Raw genomic sequence first — 15,533 nt, forward strand, 5'->3', positions numbered from 1 at the left:
GGGTGTGATGGAGCAAACCTACATAAAGTGCAGGGGCACGATAGTGGCTATAAAGTGGCCATATAGTGCTCATTTAGTGGTATAAGCTGTAGTTCATGGATGTCATAAATAGTAATGCAATGTCTACTAAATCCTCAAAATGTTGCTGTTTGTGTTACTGAATCCATTTTATTGCTGTGTAGTTTTTACCAAAGTCAGAGATCCTGAAGCGTGGAGCGCCGGAGCAGGCAAAGGTGGAAGACATCATCATCCAGGTACATGACAATGTCCAGTTCTCAGTGTGGACACAGCACCTGGTAGATTGCTTACTTTACTGCTCTTATATTTACTGTAAAGTTGCACGTTTCAAGTAAAAGCACCAAACATTTCCCCATTTCTCCAAGATGATGATTTACCTCTTGTTTTTGTCATGTATCATAGTAAATGAATGATTTATTTGGTTTGGTTTCGGTGGACTGTGAACTTAGTAAGGGCAGGGTAGAGTGGAGTGGAGTGATTTCAAGCCTCGTGCTAGTTTGACTCCCAACAGACATTCACACTAAACTTTAGGATTAATAATGAACAAACACCATTATTCTCTCTTTCTCTAGCTGTTGTCTTTAGATATTGTGATTCAGTATTGTTTCATTAGAGCAGGCATCTGAATGAGGGTTTTTAAGGACTCCAATAAACACAAGCATATTGAGACATGTGACATAGTTTCTGTTTGTTATAGTTTTCCATTTCTAATCAAACCCTCACACACTTGGTTTCATCTGGAATATACAAAGGTCCCTGTTCATCACTCACTGTCTCTCACTCTGTGTGTGTGTGTGTGTGTGTGTGAATACGTTGTGAAACTGTTGCTTCACAGCAGCAGCTCAAACACCCATTTATCATCCTTTACACGTTTATAGAAAGTTTCCTCACCTTATCCCATAGTCTGATCAGATGTATGATTACAAATCTCAGTGCAGGACATGTAAAACAGGCACACTGCCATCTAATGAGTGCTGGGTAGAGCTCACATCCTGCAGCTTTCCACTCACCAACAATGATCAGAAATGTGTATCCTTCCATCTGTTTCTTATTTTTTCTTTTCCCTATTTGTGTGTGTGTCATCCTCTGCAGCGTGTGACAGTGTGCCACTGTTGACCTCCATTATACAACACATGGCAGTTTTTATTATTTCCTCAGTCCACCAGAAACCAACCAGTACTCTAGAGCTGAACTTGTTGAACTTCAGTTGTTGATTAATCAGTTGTTTATTGCCAGCTATTTTGATAAATAATGAAATGTGAATATTGTTTAGTCCCTGTAAGAGTAAATGCAACTGTTTGTGCTTTTAAAAGTATTAAAGCTTTACAGTCCTCCTTCACAACAAAGGTCCTCAATATAAACTAAAGCAGTTCATGTTTTAAAAATGGAGTCCCTCCACAAGACCATTAGTCTAGTCTAGTATAGAAGGTCTAGGCTTCATCATAGTTCATAGTTCAACTCAGAAGAGGCACAAATTGTTGTTGAGTAAAGTTGAATAATTTATGTAAGTTAGGACAAAACCCCACAATAGCACTGTCATCCCAATCCCAGCTGTGGGATTCTAATCTCCAGTAGGGTCCTTAGAGAAGACCTCCTTACGCTTACCCTGACTTTGACTTGTACCCTGTACCTTACTGTAAATAATATATATAATAAATAACTAAATGTAAATGACATTTTAGAGGTAAGAAATGATCATTGTATGGTCGAAACAGTTTGTACTGAGTGTACATTACATAGAGAGTAGTAGGGTGTATTATGTACTGTCTGTTTTAAATGGCCACTGAGTGAGTGTTTGAGATCAGCTACCATATGAATGTGGCCAACTTTCTTCTATAGCTTGACCTATTTAGAGGAGCACTCAGACTCATTGAGGACACCCTTAATAGGACAGAAAATTGAGGACCAGATAAAGTAGCATTATTAAATGTTTTTAATTAGGTAACAGAGGACAGAAAATCCAGTGTCCCGGCGGAGGCAGCCACACTTAATTGCTGTTCTTATTGAAGTCGTGTATCTATTTAAAACTGTATCTCCTGAATGGGAGAGCACCAGCTCCTCCACTCACTGCTTCCTGACACCGAATTCCCTCTCAGGCCCTTGTCTTAGACAGGTCCACCGTGTCTGTGCTGTGGCTGTGTAGTGGCAGGCAGTCGAGTGACCCATATCTAGCTTCACAGGCACACTGACCCACAATAGTGACGTGAGGAGTCCCCCCTGAAATGCAGGAAAGCCATCCCATGGAGTCCAACTAAATAGTAACAGGTAAGGTATGTAAAAAGGACAGTTGGCAGTTTTGCATTTCATAGTTATTTGTAATCTCCCGTTGGTAGTTCTATGTTATTCCACCTCTGTTTTGATCTTTCTCCTGAGCTCCATGACTTTCAGGCTCTGGCCCAGGAGCCTTCTGACCTCTTGGGTCCCTCGGCACACAACCATAAGCCTGTAGAGGCCTAACATGTACATGACACTCCTACATACTGTTTCCTCAAAATGAAAATGATCTAGCTGACCTCATTTTTAGTCCGATCTGGGCCATTTTACCTTCATTTACACTGAATGGAACCTGGAAGTGATTTCTATTCCTGAATTGTTCCAATGCGTTCTTTACACTTTAAGGCTCCTAAACGAAGTCACCGAGTGCATGATTTGCTCTGAGATTCAAACACCCCCGTGAATTCGAGGGTGAAGACCAAATTATCAGGAGACTTGAAACGTTCCTCAGGGCACATTTTTACTAATTAAAATAAAAATAGAACATGGGCTGCAGTTAAACGCTTAAATGAGGTTGCTTCTGACTAAATACTAACACTGCGATTTTACAATCTACTTGATTATGAAGTGGGCTCCAACACAGTTATACAACAGTGTGTATGGAAAACTTATAATGTTGCAACATGATCATCCAGTTGACAACAATGCATGTTTAAAAGCCACATGAGGAGGTTGCTGTTGTAGAGTGACACACTTTAAAATGGCCACACCAGAGTGGAAAAAGTGTAACAGAACATTCAAAAAGAATAAAAGATCAAGGGTTTCTACTTTATATGGGGCAGAGGTGGGCGTGATCGCCCCGCCCAGGGGTGCGGGCTTGTGAGGTGTGACACACTTGAGGAGGATACAAACTAGAGCTGACTGAGAGCCTCTGTCAGTGTTCGTCACATCAGTCAGATAGAACCAGACCCGTTGGATTTCACTTTCTGTCAGGTAAGACATTTTACTGCTCAAGTAACCATTTACGCTTAAATCACTTCAGTTTGGAAACCTGTGCAACTTTGGTCAAGCTGGTAACTGTTAAATTGCAGCATTTATCAAGTTGATAGTAAAGAGTAAAGAGACCTCCAATGGGAACTCGTGCAGTGGACAGCTGAGCCGATATGCTTTTTAAATGTATACACTTGGATAACTTGTTTCCTGTCTCCTTTATCCTGGTTCTTGATAATTAATTAATAATCCAGTAATCCTATATTATCCTACATCAAAGTATGTAAGTATGGAAGCACTGACTAAGTAGCAAATATCTTAAAGGAGGATCAGTACCACTGAGGAGTCAAGGAGTGTAATAGATGCATAGCCTCTGGCTTTCTTGTTGATTTATGTGTAAATTATCCAATCACAAATTTACATCCTCTGTCAGAAGCTGTAGGACAGCTGTTGCTCAGGATGACACACCAGTTCCCTTCACTCACTGAGGCGCAGAAGAGGGAGCTACATGAAACTGCTCTACGCATCGTTTCTAAAGGGAAGGGCATCCTGGCTGCAGATGAGTCTGTGGGTCTGTAAAAGACACTCTGTCCTTCTTTCATCCTTTCTGTCTGTGGAAACATGTAGAGCAGTGATTTGTGTGCGTGGTGAAAACATGCTTTTTCCCTGTCGCTGATAAAGACCAGGCCAAAGAGTACATCTTGTGTGTGAACTGCAGGCAGCATGGCTAAGAGGCTGGCCCAAGTCGGAGTGGAAAACACAGAGGAGAACCGCAGGCAGTACCGGCAGATCCTTTTCAGTGCAGACGATCGCATCAACTCCTGCATCGGAGGGGTCATCTTCTTTCATGAGACGCTGTACCAGCACTCTGATAATGGTGTGCCCTTTGTCAAAATGATCAGAGACAGAGGCATCCTGGTTGGCGTCAAGGTGTGACAGAGGCAAATCTTATCACTGTGGAGTTTCAAATCATACCAGTCTTGTAGTAATAGGTGCAACAAAGCATCTCAGGCTGATTATACTGTTTTTGTACATAAGAATTCAATTTTGTTGCAACTTCTCTTTTTTCCAGGTTGACAAGGGCGTTGTCCCCCTGGCAGGAACTTGTGGAGAAACCACCACACAGGGTCAGACAAAACCACTGCTGTTCGTATGAACTGTTTCAACCATACATATCAACTTTATAAGACGCACCACAGATGTTTTTAAACCTCCTCCATAGGTCTCGATGGCTTGGCAGAGCGCTGTATGCAGTATAAAAAGGAGGGAGCCGTCTTTGCAAAGTGGCGCTGCGTCCTCAAAATCAGCGACACTAATCCATCTCAACTGGCCATCGCAGAAAATGCAAATGTTCTTGCACGCTACTCTAGTATCTGCCAGCAGGTCAAGCCAACTATCATATATCTTTTCTATACATCTTTATGGTGGCATGCTTCTTTATTTTTCTGATGACATTTCCTTTTTCTTGCCATGCAGCATGGCATTGTGCCTATCATAGAGCCAGAGGTTTTGTCTGATGGAGATCATGACCTGAAACGCTGCCAGTACGTCACTGAGAGGGTGGGTTTCTCACATTCTGCACGCAGTGATGGGTTGAGAAAAATTGACATGGGGAGGCAAAGGGGCAGCAAGAGGTTTTGGTTAGGTTGGTGTGGGGACTCCTTTTAAGCTTTAATTTAATTTTTTAAAAAAAGGTCTTTGACCAATCAGCAGCTTAAGTTTCACACAGAGTGTGCCGCAACTGGGCTGCAAAACCTAGCATAGGCCCCCACCTGCCCCCATGTAGATCTGACCCTGGAAGCATGGTGGTGTAATTCAAGATCAAGGCGTGAGACAGAAAACTGCTGTGTGTGGATTCCAGGTCCTTGCTGCCGTGTACAAAGCCATGTCAGACCACCACGTGTACCTGGAAGGCACGCTCCTCAAACCCAACATGGTCACCGCCGGACACAGCTGTCCCATCAAGTACAGCCCAGAAGAGGTTGCCATGGCAACTGTCACTGCCTTGCGCCGCACTGTTCCCCCTGCTGTCCCAGGTAAGCCAACATACACAATGTGGAACAAAGTCTGACAAAAGTCAAATGAAAATATACTGGATGTGCTGTGTCCTGCAGGAGTAGCTTTTCTCTCAGGCGGTCAGAGTGAAGAGGAAGCCTCTGTCCACCTCAATGCCATCAACAACTGCCCTCTGGCCAAACCCTGGATCATGACGTTTTCCTTTGGTCGAGCCCTGCAGGCATCTGCGCTCAGAGCCTGGAGAGGACATAAAGAGAATGAGAAAGCTGCCACTGAGCAGTTCATCAAGAGAGCAGAGGTATTTATTCATTTCAGATAAATCATATGACCCTTTACAACAAACCGCTGTTTGTTTCCAATGTTGTGTACTGTTTAATATCTTCTCTGCCCACAGGTAAACAATCTGGCGTGCCAGGGAAAGTACACGGGTGGTGATAACTATGGTGAATCTGGCCAGCGCGTGTATGGGTCCTGCCATGCATACTGAATATTATTATAATATTTAATTAGCATTGTGCTCTTCCATAACATTCTCCATAACAAGACATATTAGAAAGGAACAGTAATTTCAATACTTGACAGGCACTTGACACTCGTTTTCTAGCCTTGACAAATGAGGACAATCAGATCATGGCCTTGAGTATTTCTTATGCATGTACTGAATGGAAGATGTTTGCTTGTTATAGATGTATAGTATGCTGTTGTGACAGTGCCATAACTAAAGCATTAAAGGCATTCACTAACCACCTAGTTACAAATACTACACTGCTGTGTGCTGTCAAGAAACAGAATTTTGGCTGCAGAGCAATGACATTAGTTTGTGTCATGACACAGTTAATTAAAAATAGTGAAAATATGAATATCTGTGAATTCCCCATTTAAGTCCTGCAAAACTTTTCTCTGTGTGATTGTATGAATTTGTGTAGTTTGACTTATTTAGCTGTAAGCATGTACAAATAGAGATACAGTACAAGAATTAGCTCCAGGCTAATTTGCATCTGCAGTTCCTGTGCAGAATCAGTACACCAGTAAACCACAGCACAATGATTTTACTGTATCTGTCAGCTGTTTAAAAGTGTGAACACGTCTGAGCTGTAAGCATGTGAACAATAAAACTGTGTTCTGGTAAAATCTGGTTTAGATACTTTAATTTTAAGACGTAAAATATGTGTATGTATGTACATTACCAGCAGATGGAAATCTTTGGTACATTAGCCCATGGAAGAAGTATTCCAAGCTGATCTTGTACTTAAGTAATAACAGCGTACAGATAATCTGTTACAACAATGTCTCACAGTGAAATTTTACTTATTTACTTAAAAACACAAAACCATAATCATGGAACATTCAAGGCAAATGTGGTAAAGGTGAGGTTAATTTCAGCTACTGTATGATGAGTTTAATGTGGCTAATATGTGATGCACTGTATGTAAAACTTAGTTACTTCCTTAAAAAGTAGAAACAAAGATGTAATGTAGAAGAGTTTTGTGATAATAAGCTTATTTGCAAAAATGCTGAAATAACATAGCAGCCTAAACTGTTTTAAAGGCACCAAACTCATTTATGTGGCAATCAGGTTACACAAAACTGTTAATACAATTATAAAGTGATGTATTATTAGTATTATTGACTTATTGCTTCATATCAAAATGCTAATTGCAGACCTGATGTTAAGACTTTGAATTAATAAACTAAGAAGCCATTAGAGCAGAGGTTCAGAGGACTAATTAGCTCCTCGTGTTTTGATTTGAGAAGTTAAGTTAAGATGCTAATTAATTGACTTGATTGTTTTTCGCACAAAATACTTAATTATATGTTTTGAAATATCTGATTGTTAATCGGCGGACTATTTTGTGAGGCGGACGTGTCAGCTCTGGCCGCGGCGTTTCCGGTGTTCCTGAACACCTCGGTAAAGACGCGCGGTTCCTGAAGAAGGATCGGAGCAGTCGGATCTTCGTCGAGGAGTTCCCTGTACACTGGAGCTGCAGCAGACTGGGCTGCAGAAACTGCACGTTTTTGCTTTGTTGTATTCGACTTGCATCCGACTGGGGTCCGTTCTCAGTGGGATTTCTTCAGTTGTTCACAGTCTTGCATACAACAAGCCGTTAGCTTAAGTAGCAAGCTATCCGGTAGCAGCAGCAGCAGCAGCAGCAGCGATGTCGGGTGTTGTGCGAGGCCCTGCTGGGAACAACGACTGCCGAATCTATGTGGGAAACCTTCCTCCCGATATTCGCACAAAAGATGTGGAAGACGTCTTCTACAAATACGGAACAATTCGAGATATCGACCTGAAGAACCGGAGAGGGGGACCTCCGTTTGCCTTCATTGAGTTCGAGGACCCGAGGTAAGGCGTCCACTAACGGCTAGCTGCTGAGGCCTGAGGCAGCGCCATTGTGTAGCTCGCTCGCTCGCGTGTTAATGCATAATTCGCGGGCTCAGACTATTCCCTGGTCCGCTTGGCCATTTTCTCACAACGAAGCGTGGTTTGTTCTCTTTCGTTTTCGACTTTGTGTTTTTCATAATAACGTTACAAGTCTAACGTGTACTCTTCACACATGCCGACGTTAGGTCAACTAGGCTTTAGACCGCGGCTCCAATGTTATGTTACCTCAAACACCCACTTTGCTTTGTTTCTCGCTTTATGAGGTCGTTGAGATCATAATAGTTACAGTTGAGTTCTGTTTCTCTGCACAGAAACAAAACGAGTAGTGTGTGTTTGAGCTTTTTAAACTAAGCAAGTGTAACCAAAATAGTCTTGGGGAACTAACGTTACTTGGTTTACGTCTGCACGGTGGATAAACGCTAACCGGATCAAGCTAGCTGCTAACATGGCTGACGTCCGTGACTGCCTTTTTTCTGCATGTGTACGATGCACCTCGCTGCCCTCCATGTTTTAACATTGAAGCTGTGTCGTTTTGTTAACAGGGACGCTGACGATGCCGTGTATGGACGCGATGGTTATGACTACGACGGCTACAGACTGCGTGTGGAGTTTCCTCGAAGCGGCCGGGGCTCCAGAGGCGGGTTTGGTGGCATCGGTGGAGCTCCCAGAGGCAGATACGGACCTCCATCCAGGCGCTCCGAGTACAGGGTTGTTGTGTCCGGTGAGCAACAGTTAATTTGGCTTCACGTTTTATTTTAATACATTTATATCTGCTCTCCCATGGCGGGAAGTTAAAAAGGCACAATAAAAATAGAACAAAAATAAATTGTCTTAATCTAAATATACTATTTGCATAACATGGAGCAATAAATGTTGTCTGTAAAATAATGCAAAACTGGTATGAAACACTGTAGCTGATTAATCCTTATAAGAGAGAATGCACTTAAAAAAAATTCTTTTAATGTCCATTTACTGGTTATTTAAAATATTGACATGTATTATGTGATTTGTGTTGATTAAAACTGGCTCAGCAATAATATACAGTAAGTTGTCATATCTTGGGGTGACAAATTGGCCCTACAGTTGTTATAGTAAATGTTGAAGTGCCTGCAAAAAGACGAAGCTGAAAAAAAAATCCCTGTGTATCAACTAAAAGTTTTTGTGCCATCTTCCAGGGCTTCCTCAAAGTGGCAGCTGGCAGGACCTGAAGGACCACATGCGTGAGGCAGGCGATGTGTGCTACGCTGATGTTTACAGAGATGGAACCGGGGTTGTAGAATTTGTGCGCAAAGAAGACATGACCTATGCCGTTCGAAAGCTGGACAACACCAAATTCCGCTCACATGAGGTATGTGTACTGATTTGATTAACTGTCATGGATAGTTTTTGTTTGTCGTGTCAAGGTGAGTACTTAAGGAAATGCGAAAGCTCACCTGAGCCCTCATTTCCGTCTGTATTTCCACCATAGGCAGGAATGTTGTCTTTTCAATGTCAAGTTCTCTTGTGTCTGCCAGGGAGAGACTGCTTACATTCGTGTGAAATTAGACGGTCCACGCAGCCCGAGTTATGGAAGATCACGCTCCCGTAGCCGTGGCAGCCGGAGCAGGAGCCGCAGTCGCAGCGCCAGCCGCAGTCGCAGCCGAAGCAATTCTCGTGGTCGCGGCAGAGGATCACCACGCTACTCGCCTCGTCACAGCCGCTCTCGTTCCCGTTCCTAAACCTTTCTACCACCAATGCTTTGCCCTTTTGATGTATTACCCTCCTGATTTTACCTCTTGAGTTTCTCCAGATGTCAGTTATTGATTTTTAATTTTTGCATTTCATGTCCCCGATGTCCTTGTGGATGATCTTGGTATGTAGATGTACCCCACCTCCACCCTCTTCCAGCTGCTTTGTCCTTTTGTTTTGTCCCCCTCTCTCCTTCTCTCTGTCCTCAAGTTTTGCAACATTAGAAATTGTGCGGTGTCAACTTCAAAAATGTTGAGGAGTTATAAGCTGTGCTCAATGTTTTTGCAAGTATTGAGTTTTGTCTTTTTTTTTTTTCTCTCTCTTTTTTTAAAAAAGCGTTTCTCATGGGGTATGTGGGGTGGGCTATTTGGATGGGGAGCCCAATGCTTAACTGTATTTTACCCTTGTGTCTTCCTTTAGACATCTGAAGAGAAGGATTAAAGTGATTTGGATTAAAACCGTTGTGGAGCACATTTCATTTGTATGGTCAGGATAGGACATCTAATTGAGGAGCAATCAGGTCGAGGCAATGGTACGCTTCATATTCCATAAATTGAAAATTTTGATCGGTTGCCATATCATGCATGTCATATTTAACAAAGCCATATGTGCTGTACTTTGTTACGTATACGATTTTTAACATGCTACTCTGGCCTGTCACAGACTAAGCTGTCCTAGATAAAGTGTTGTGATGTAAGTGTTTCATCTTTGCTGTCAAATGTAAAAATCTGAATCACTACTTCACTGCAAAAGCGTCCCACGTATAACTTTTAAAAGTCCTCAAGTGTTTTACCTTCAGGGAGTGATAGAAGTTGTGTGCTCTGGTATTTTTTTATTTTTAATTTTTTTTCTTAATCTGACATGAGTGCTCAACATGGAAAAAAAAAAGTTAGGCCCCAAAATTTTGACATTTTATTCTAACGGTCTGCCTCTGATTTTCTTCCTGGTATTTCAAGGTTTTGATTGGAGGAGTGGCTCAGTGGATCCCAATCCTTGGAGCTGGATGAGTGGATCGATTAGGGAAGGGATAGGCAAGGATGGAAGCTCGGAACGGGATCAGTTTTTCCAGGATACAGATGAGTTGATTTAAGAACTAAATAACGGGGAGTTCTAGAGCAATTCTTTTGTTTTCTTTTTTTTTCTTTTTTGTATATAGTAGGCACTCTCCCCTGCCTAAAGTCTTTCAGTGATAATGGCTTTTATCTTACAAGAAAACGAAACTGAGGACCAGGAAGTTGGATCAAAGGATGGAATCGTAGATGCCTGGTATGAAGGAATTAAAAATTGGGGGGGGATGGGGTTCTTTGGGTGTAGTTTGTATGTCTTTATTTTGCTTAATCTTCTTTTTTCTCTTAGCATTTTCAATAAAACACTTTAAAACAAGGACACTTGGTTTGTTTTTATTTTATCTATAAATCCAAACATCACATGCATAAGTAACCTCACACACTAATTCTTCTGCATAAATAAAGCTAAAGCTAAGACTGAATAAGCTTCAAGCTTTCTGTGTAGCAACCAGGTTGCAGCTGTAGAATGACTAAATAAAACAAGAGCAGCGCGGGCTGCATGTTGTGGAAATGTTATGTGACAGATGGATACGTCCTGCACGCACAGCCAAGTGATCCCTACCTGCAGCCCAAGTGCTGGTTCCGTCTCAGGCCACAGTCGGCGTATGCCGTGAATGATGCATTGTGGGATGAAATAAGATGCTGGCAGACAGGAGCTGGAGAAAAACGCTTGCAACACGCGGAGAGTGTGCAGCCCAGCCAATGGCAGGATGCAGCAGAGGGGCGGGGAGCTGCTGGAGAGAGCACAGCGGACACAGCCAACCTGCCTACATGCTTATTGTGTAAATCTTTAAAAAGCAATTAGCCGCAGCATCATCGCAACCTCCCCCAACCCCGTGGCCGGGTGAAATCCATCTTTTATTTGGGAAAGAAGTGTTTTGAGACGGTTCGAGAAAAGGTGAGTTGTGGATTTCATCATGTGGAAAAGATGGACCTGCATGTATTGATAGATAGATTTGTGATGGTGCGCTTTTTTTGCTTAGACATGTCCACACTGCACTGGCACCGACAGCAGCATGCGTGTCTTTGCTGTGCACATACATTGTGCTACTTTTGGTCTCCCCCCGTGCACAAGCTGCTTTTTATCGTAAAGTGATTTCGCTCCAGTCAAGTAATTTAACTCCACCTGTATCAAGTTTCACAGCCAATCTATGCAACGCTCAAGTCATCGTCTGTATAAGAATGATCATAGACACACACGAGCAGAAGTTCTCGTTAGGAATCAGTGCAAATGATGGAAAACGTGGTGCCAGACGGGCAATTTTCTGCGTATGGTCGATGTCTTGCAATGATCCGGCTGGCCTAGACCGTCCCCATCCCCATCACCACGTGCGGTGCTCATTTTCTGTGCGGTGCGTCCGAGTGAACGTGCGCTTTACTTCTTCAGCAGGCATCATCATCGTCATCATCATCATCCTTAGCCATGACTGACAGGAAAGCTGTGATCAAGAACGCAGACATGTCCGAGGACATGCAGCAGGACGCCGTGGACTGTGCCACCCAGGCGATGGAGAAGTACAACATAGAGAAAGACATTGCAGCCTACATCAAGAAGGTGAGACAGGAGGGACGGATGCAAGCAGAGCTGCTGTGAGCTGTCATCAGTAACACACGGGCTGCGAATCCACTGCTTTTTCCTATCCTCTGATCTATTTTTGGTCAGTGTGAGGAAAAAGCTCTTGTGATCAGGGCCGTACACAAGATTTCTTTATTACCGGGGTCATGAGTGCACAAGTCCCCCTCTAAAGTCTTTGTGTCTACAAACATTCTATTTTTATATCTTCTACTTCTAGTACAGGTAGACCAAACAGTACAAATGTAAAATCAAATAAAAACAAGAAATTCATACCATGGAAAATAGAAATGCTGCTTTTATTTACTTATATAATTAAGCAATAAAAATCAAAAATCATCGTCTGGATAAGAATGTACATAGACACACTGTTTAATTTGTCTGTCTCTATATGACATGTTTTTTTTTGTTTGTTTTTTTTAAGGAGTTTGACAAGAAGTATAACCCCACCTGGCACTGCATTGTCGGTAGGAACTTCGGCAGCTACGTCACCCATGAGACAAAGCATTTCATTTACTTCTACCTGGGCCAAGTGGCCATCTTGCTCTTCAAGTCTGGCTGAGACGTTTATTTGGGTGTTGAGAAGTAGTTCTCCTGAAGCTATATCGGAAAATGCACTGGTGGCTGACAACTCCCATACACTAATAACGACATACCATAACGATGCAAAACCGGCCGTGCGCAATTGCATGGACAATACACTATTTAATATGTATGTTAAAAGTAAGTTTACTTTTTGATAGTTGCCATTTGAATGCAACTGAAATAATTTTCATTGATGCCGTTAAATTATAGGTCGTAAAAGATTTCAATGTGGCCCGTGATTGTATAATAAAGGAAAGCTGTAGAATGTAGTGTGGCATCTGCTTTCCTTCACAAGTGGCATTGCCAGAAAGTGTTATGAGATTCCATCTGTCCGTTTAGATGGTAAAATCATACTGCGTGCACCAATTTTACAATTCATTATCAAGATTTTAACACGTGACCATGAAAAAAAAATTTGGTTAAGGGAGCGAAATCGTTGGGCTCTTTATACAGGATGAGTTTCTTCACACAAAGAGCAAACTGTAACCTGACAGCATGTGTTCAGTTTATTACTCCTATCTTACTTAAATGCATTATGTTGAATTATGTTGTCTGGAGATGTGTATATACAACATCGTTATTGTTTTCAGTCCTCAACAGAAGTTGAAATTCTCGCAGTCGCTTTCAGAAAAGATGTCATCCAACACACTTTGACATTTGGAACCAACACAAGCCAGTGCAAACGTTTCCAAGGGATGTTTAGTTTGTCAGCGCTTAAATTCTCACTGTGAACATGGACAGAGCGAATCAAGCTCGCACGTACAGACCTTAGCCTGTCATGTCTGCGTACTAACACTAGTTAACACAGACTAGTTACCAAAATCTCAGACTTTTTTAGTCCCGTGTTTCCGCATGTTTGGAGGATAATACCTATATCAACTTTGACTGTCAGCAGACACACAAGATTTCAGCTACAAGCTAAATAATTTGTATTTGATTTTCACTTTTTATTTAGTAGTTATTGTACTGAGCTGACATGTCTATTGTCCCAGTGATTATTATAAAGCAACATAATGAGGGTGATTTAAGTTAAAAAAAAACAAAAAACACCTGCAGTCAACTCTGCTAAGAGTACTGGCGATCCTGTGTTTAAAATGTCTTCTGTGGCTTGTTGCATTATCTCCCAACCTTTCCTGCCGCACACGCAGGAACGACGACACAGTTGGAGTTGGGACTTTGTGCAGCAACCGCAAGCAGGTGCATCTCTTGTCGAACACACTGAGTTTTGGGTTTTTCATTTAGTCGTGTCAATATATTTAGTTTGAAATGGCAATGCACAGTGTCTGGATTCTGATCAAACATGTTGTTTGAGGGCAGATTTGAGAGATTTAGTAGTCGGATAACACCACACATTTCTCGCTGTGTGTAAAGGCTGAATGTTTGCTCAGTTGTTCTGTCCCATATTCCAGCTATGGGTAAAATGTGCATCTCTCAAGTGTTAGCTTAGATTCTTTCTGAGGGACGTCTTCCTAACTATTGTCAATGTGAACTGATTTTAGTATTGTTTTCCTCTGGCATGTACTTTTGCTGTGTATATGTAGGAGCCGTTCTTAATGCTGTTCAATTTACACAAAACGTGTGCCTGTCATTGCTCTCAACTGTAACCGGCTTGAGTACAATTGCACTTCATTAGAATTATCTAGTAGGTTGCTACAGAACCAAAATCGTATAAACTCGATAAAATAAAAATTAATTGTTGACTTATTACACTGTGGCGTTTTATCTTGTCATCCCTCCATTTCATGCTGACGTCACTGACTACGTACATTAAAGAGGTTTAATGCTGAGATCTCCCCACTAGTCAGTTAGAATCTATGTATGTATTAAGTCTTTCAACTCACAGGTGACATGTTGTGAACCAGTTAACAATAAATATGCTACGCTTTGTCAAATTCATTTTTTTAATGTACTTGCAACTCGCCAAAAACATCATGTATAATTTCCAATGTTAACAGAAAATGTACTTACAGTTATGTTTGTTACAAAACATTTTGGGAAATGTGCCATTACTTTCCAACTTTCTAGTCATTTTCTAAAAGCAAATATTTGCACATATTTGCATATTTTAACTCTCATGTCCATGTGATAAGTAGTTATCCAATGCTAGCAGCTGGTTAGCTTTTTAGCATAAATCCCTGTCTAAAGGTAAAAATCCATGTTAATTATTGAGCTTTAAAGGTGGTTGAAGGTAGATTTTTAAAACACCTTTGAATGGAGCCATGCATCAGGTGGTTTTCTGTCTTTAAGCTAAGCTATTTGGCTAGCTATGCCAGCAGCAATTAGCTAACTTAGCTCAGCTGGAAATGCTGGCTCTGTTCACAGGCAACAAAGGCTTACTAAATAAATAAATGAACATCTTATACCTGGCTGGCATATCTGCAGCTGTTTTATCTCTCAAGAAACACGACATACTTAAATGTCAAACCGTTCCTTTTAAGGGAGACTGACCTTTCTAAATAGCAGGCGCTGCCCTCGAACGACAATTATGCTAATTCATAGCATAAAGAGGCGGAAACTGGCTCTGGAACATGGAGTAGACGACACTCTCTGCTTGATGTTTGCCAACACTGGCTAACGTCGGCCGCAACGAGCTGCTGAAACCGGTCAGTGTGTTGAAGTAAGCGAGTTTTCTATTTCTAAGTAGTTCAGAGGGAGATTGTGCCACTTGATTTGTCTAAAGTTACATAATGTGGCTTAAGGACACTTATAAAGCTAAATACGTTGGTGGATTTCAAACAAAACAAGCTACTGGAAGAATCACCTTGCACTGGGAACATGGGCCTTAAAGAAGATCCCAGCGAGGGGTCGGGGTTCGTGCATTAGTTACTACAGCTGCACATCACAGTGTGTTTGTAATGGCGACATCGGTTGCTGCAGTGCCGTGCTGCTCGTACGGCTGCCGCCACCACTCACACATTCAAATCCTGTCACACGCACCGTGGAAATGCACAAGCAAGCG

General features: G+C 41.9%; 3 protein-coding genes across 5 annotated transcripts; all 3 read left to right on the forward strand.

The window, feature by feature from the left end:
- The first annotated feature begins 3,190 nt into the window (after window positions 1-3,190).
- Window positions 3,191-6,318, forward strand: aldoca (aldolase C, fructose-bisphosphate, a). 2 transcript variants are annotated; one of them, XM_026373994.1, is made up of 9 exons: window positions 3,191-3,225; window positions 3,659-3,793; window positions 3,941-4,152; window positions 4,295-4,349; window positions 4,445-4,605; window positions 4,699-4,782; window positions 5,084-5,258; window positions 5,337-5,536; window positions 5,633-6,318. In XM_026373994.1, the coding sequence occupies exons 2-9, from the start codon at window positions 3,682-3,684 to the stop codon at window positions 5,723-5,725; spliced, it is 1,092 nt and encodes a 363-aa protein (XP_026229779.1). In that variant the 5' UTR covers window positions 3,191-3,225; window positions 3,659-3,681; the 3' UTR covers window positions 5,726-6,318. The 2 variants fall into 2 exon arrangements, with proteins under 2 accessions (XP_026229779.1, XP_026229770.1); XM_026373985.1 differs by having other exon boundaries at window positions 3,195-3,225; window positions 3,656-3,793.
- An 816-nt stretch (window positions 6,319-7,134) lies between these two features.
- On the forward strand, window positions 7,135-9,486 carry srsf1a (serine and arginine rich splicing factor 1a). Its single transcript, XM_026376919.1, has 4 exons — window positions 7,135-7,582; window positions 8,164-8,342; window positions 8,797-8,969; window positions 9,136-9,486. The coding sequence occupies exons 1-4, from the start codon at window positions 7,395-7,397 to the stop codon at window positions 9,337-9,339; spliced, it is 744 nt and encodes a 247-aa protein (XP_026232704.1). The 5' UTR covers window positions 7,135-7,394; the 3' UTR covers window positions 9,340-9,486.
- Window positions 9,487-11,138: 1,652 nt separating this feature from the next.
- dynll2a (dynein, light chain, LC8-type 2a) lies at window positions 11,139-14,444 on the forward strand. 2 transcript variants are annotated; one of them, XM_026376931.1, is made up of 3 exons: window positions 11,139-11,314; window positions 11,804-11,971; window positions 12,414-14,444. In XM_026376931.1, the coding sequence occupies exons 2-3, from the start codon at window positions 11,840-11,842 to the stop codon at window positions 12,549-12,551; spliced, it is 270 nt and encodes an 89-aa protein (XP_026232716.1). In that variant the 5' UTR covers window positions 11,139-11,314; window positions 11,804-11,839; the 3' UTR covers window positions 12,552-14,444. The 2 variants fall into 2 exon arrangements, with proteins under 2 accessions (XP_026232716.1, XP_026232724.1); XM_026376939.1 differs by having other exon boundaries at window positions 11,807-11,971.
- The last annotated feature ends 1,089 nt before the right edge of the window (window positions 14,445-15,533 follow it).

The sequence above is a fragment of the Anabas testudineus genome, chromosome 13 (assembly GCF_900324465.2).
Source record: "Anabas testudineus chromosome 13, fAnaTes1.2, whole genome shotgun sequence".
NCBI classification, from domain to species: Eukaryota; Metazoa; Chordata; class Actinopteri; order Anabantiformes; family Anabantidae; genus Anabas; species Anabas testudineus.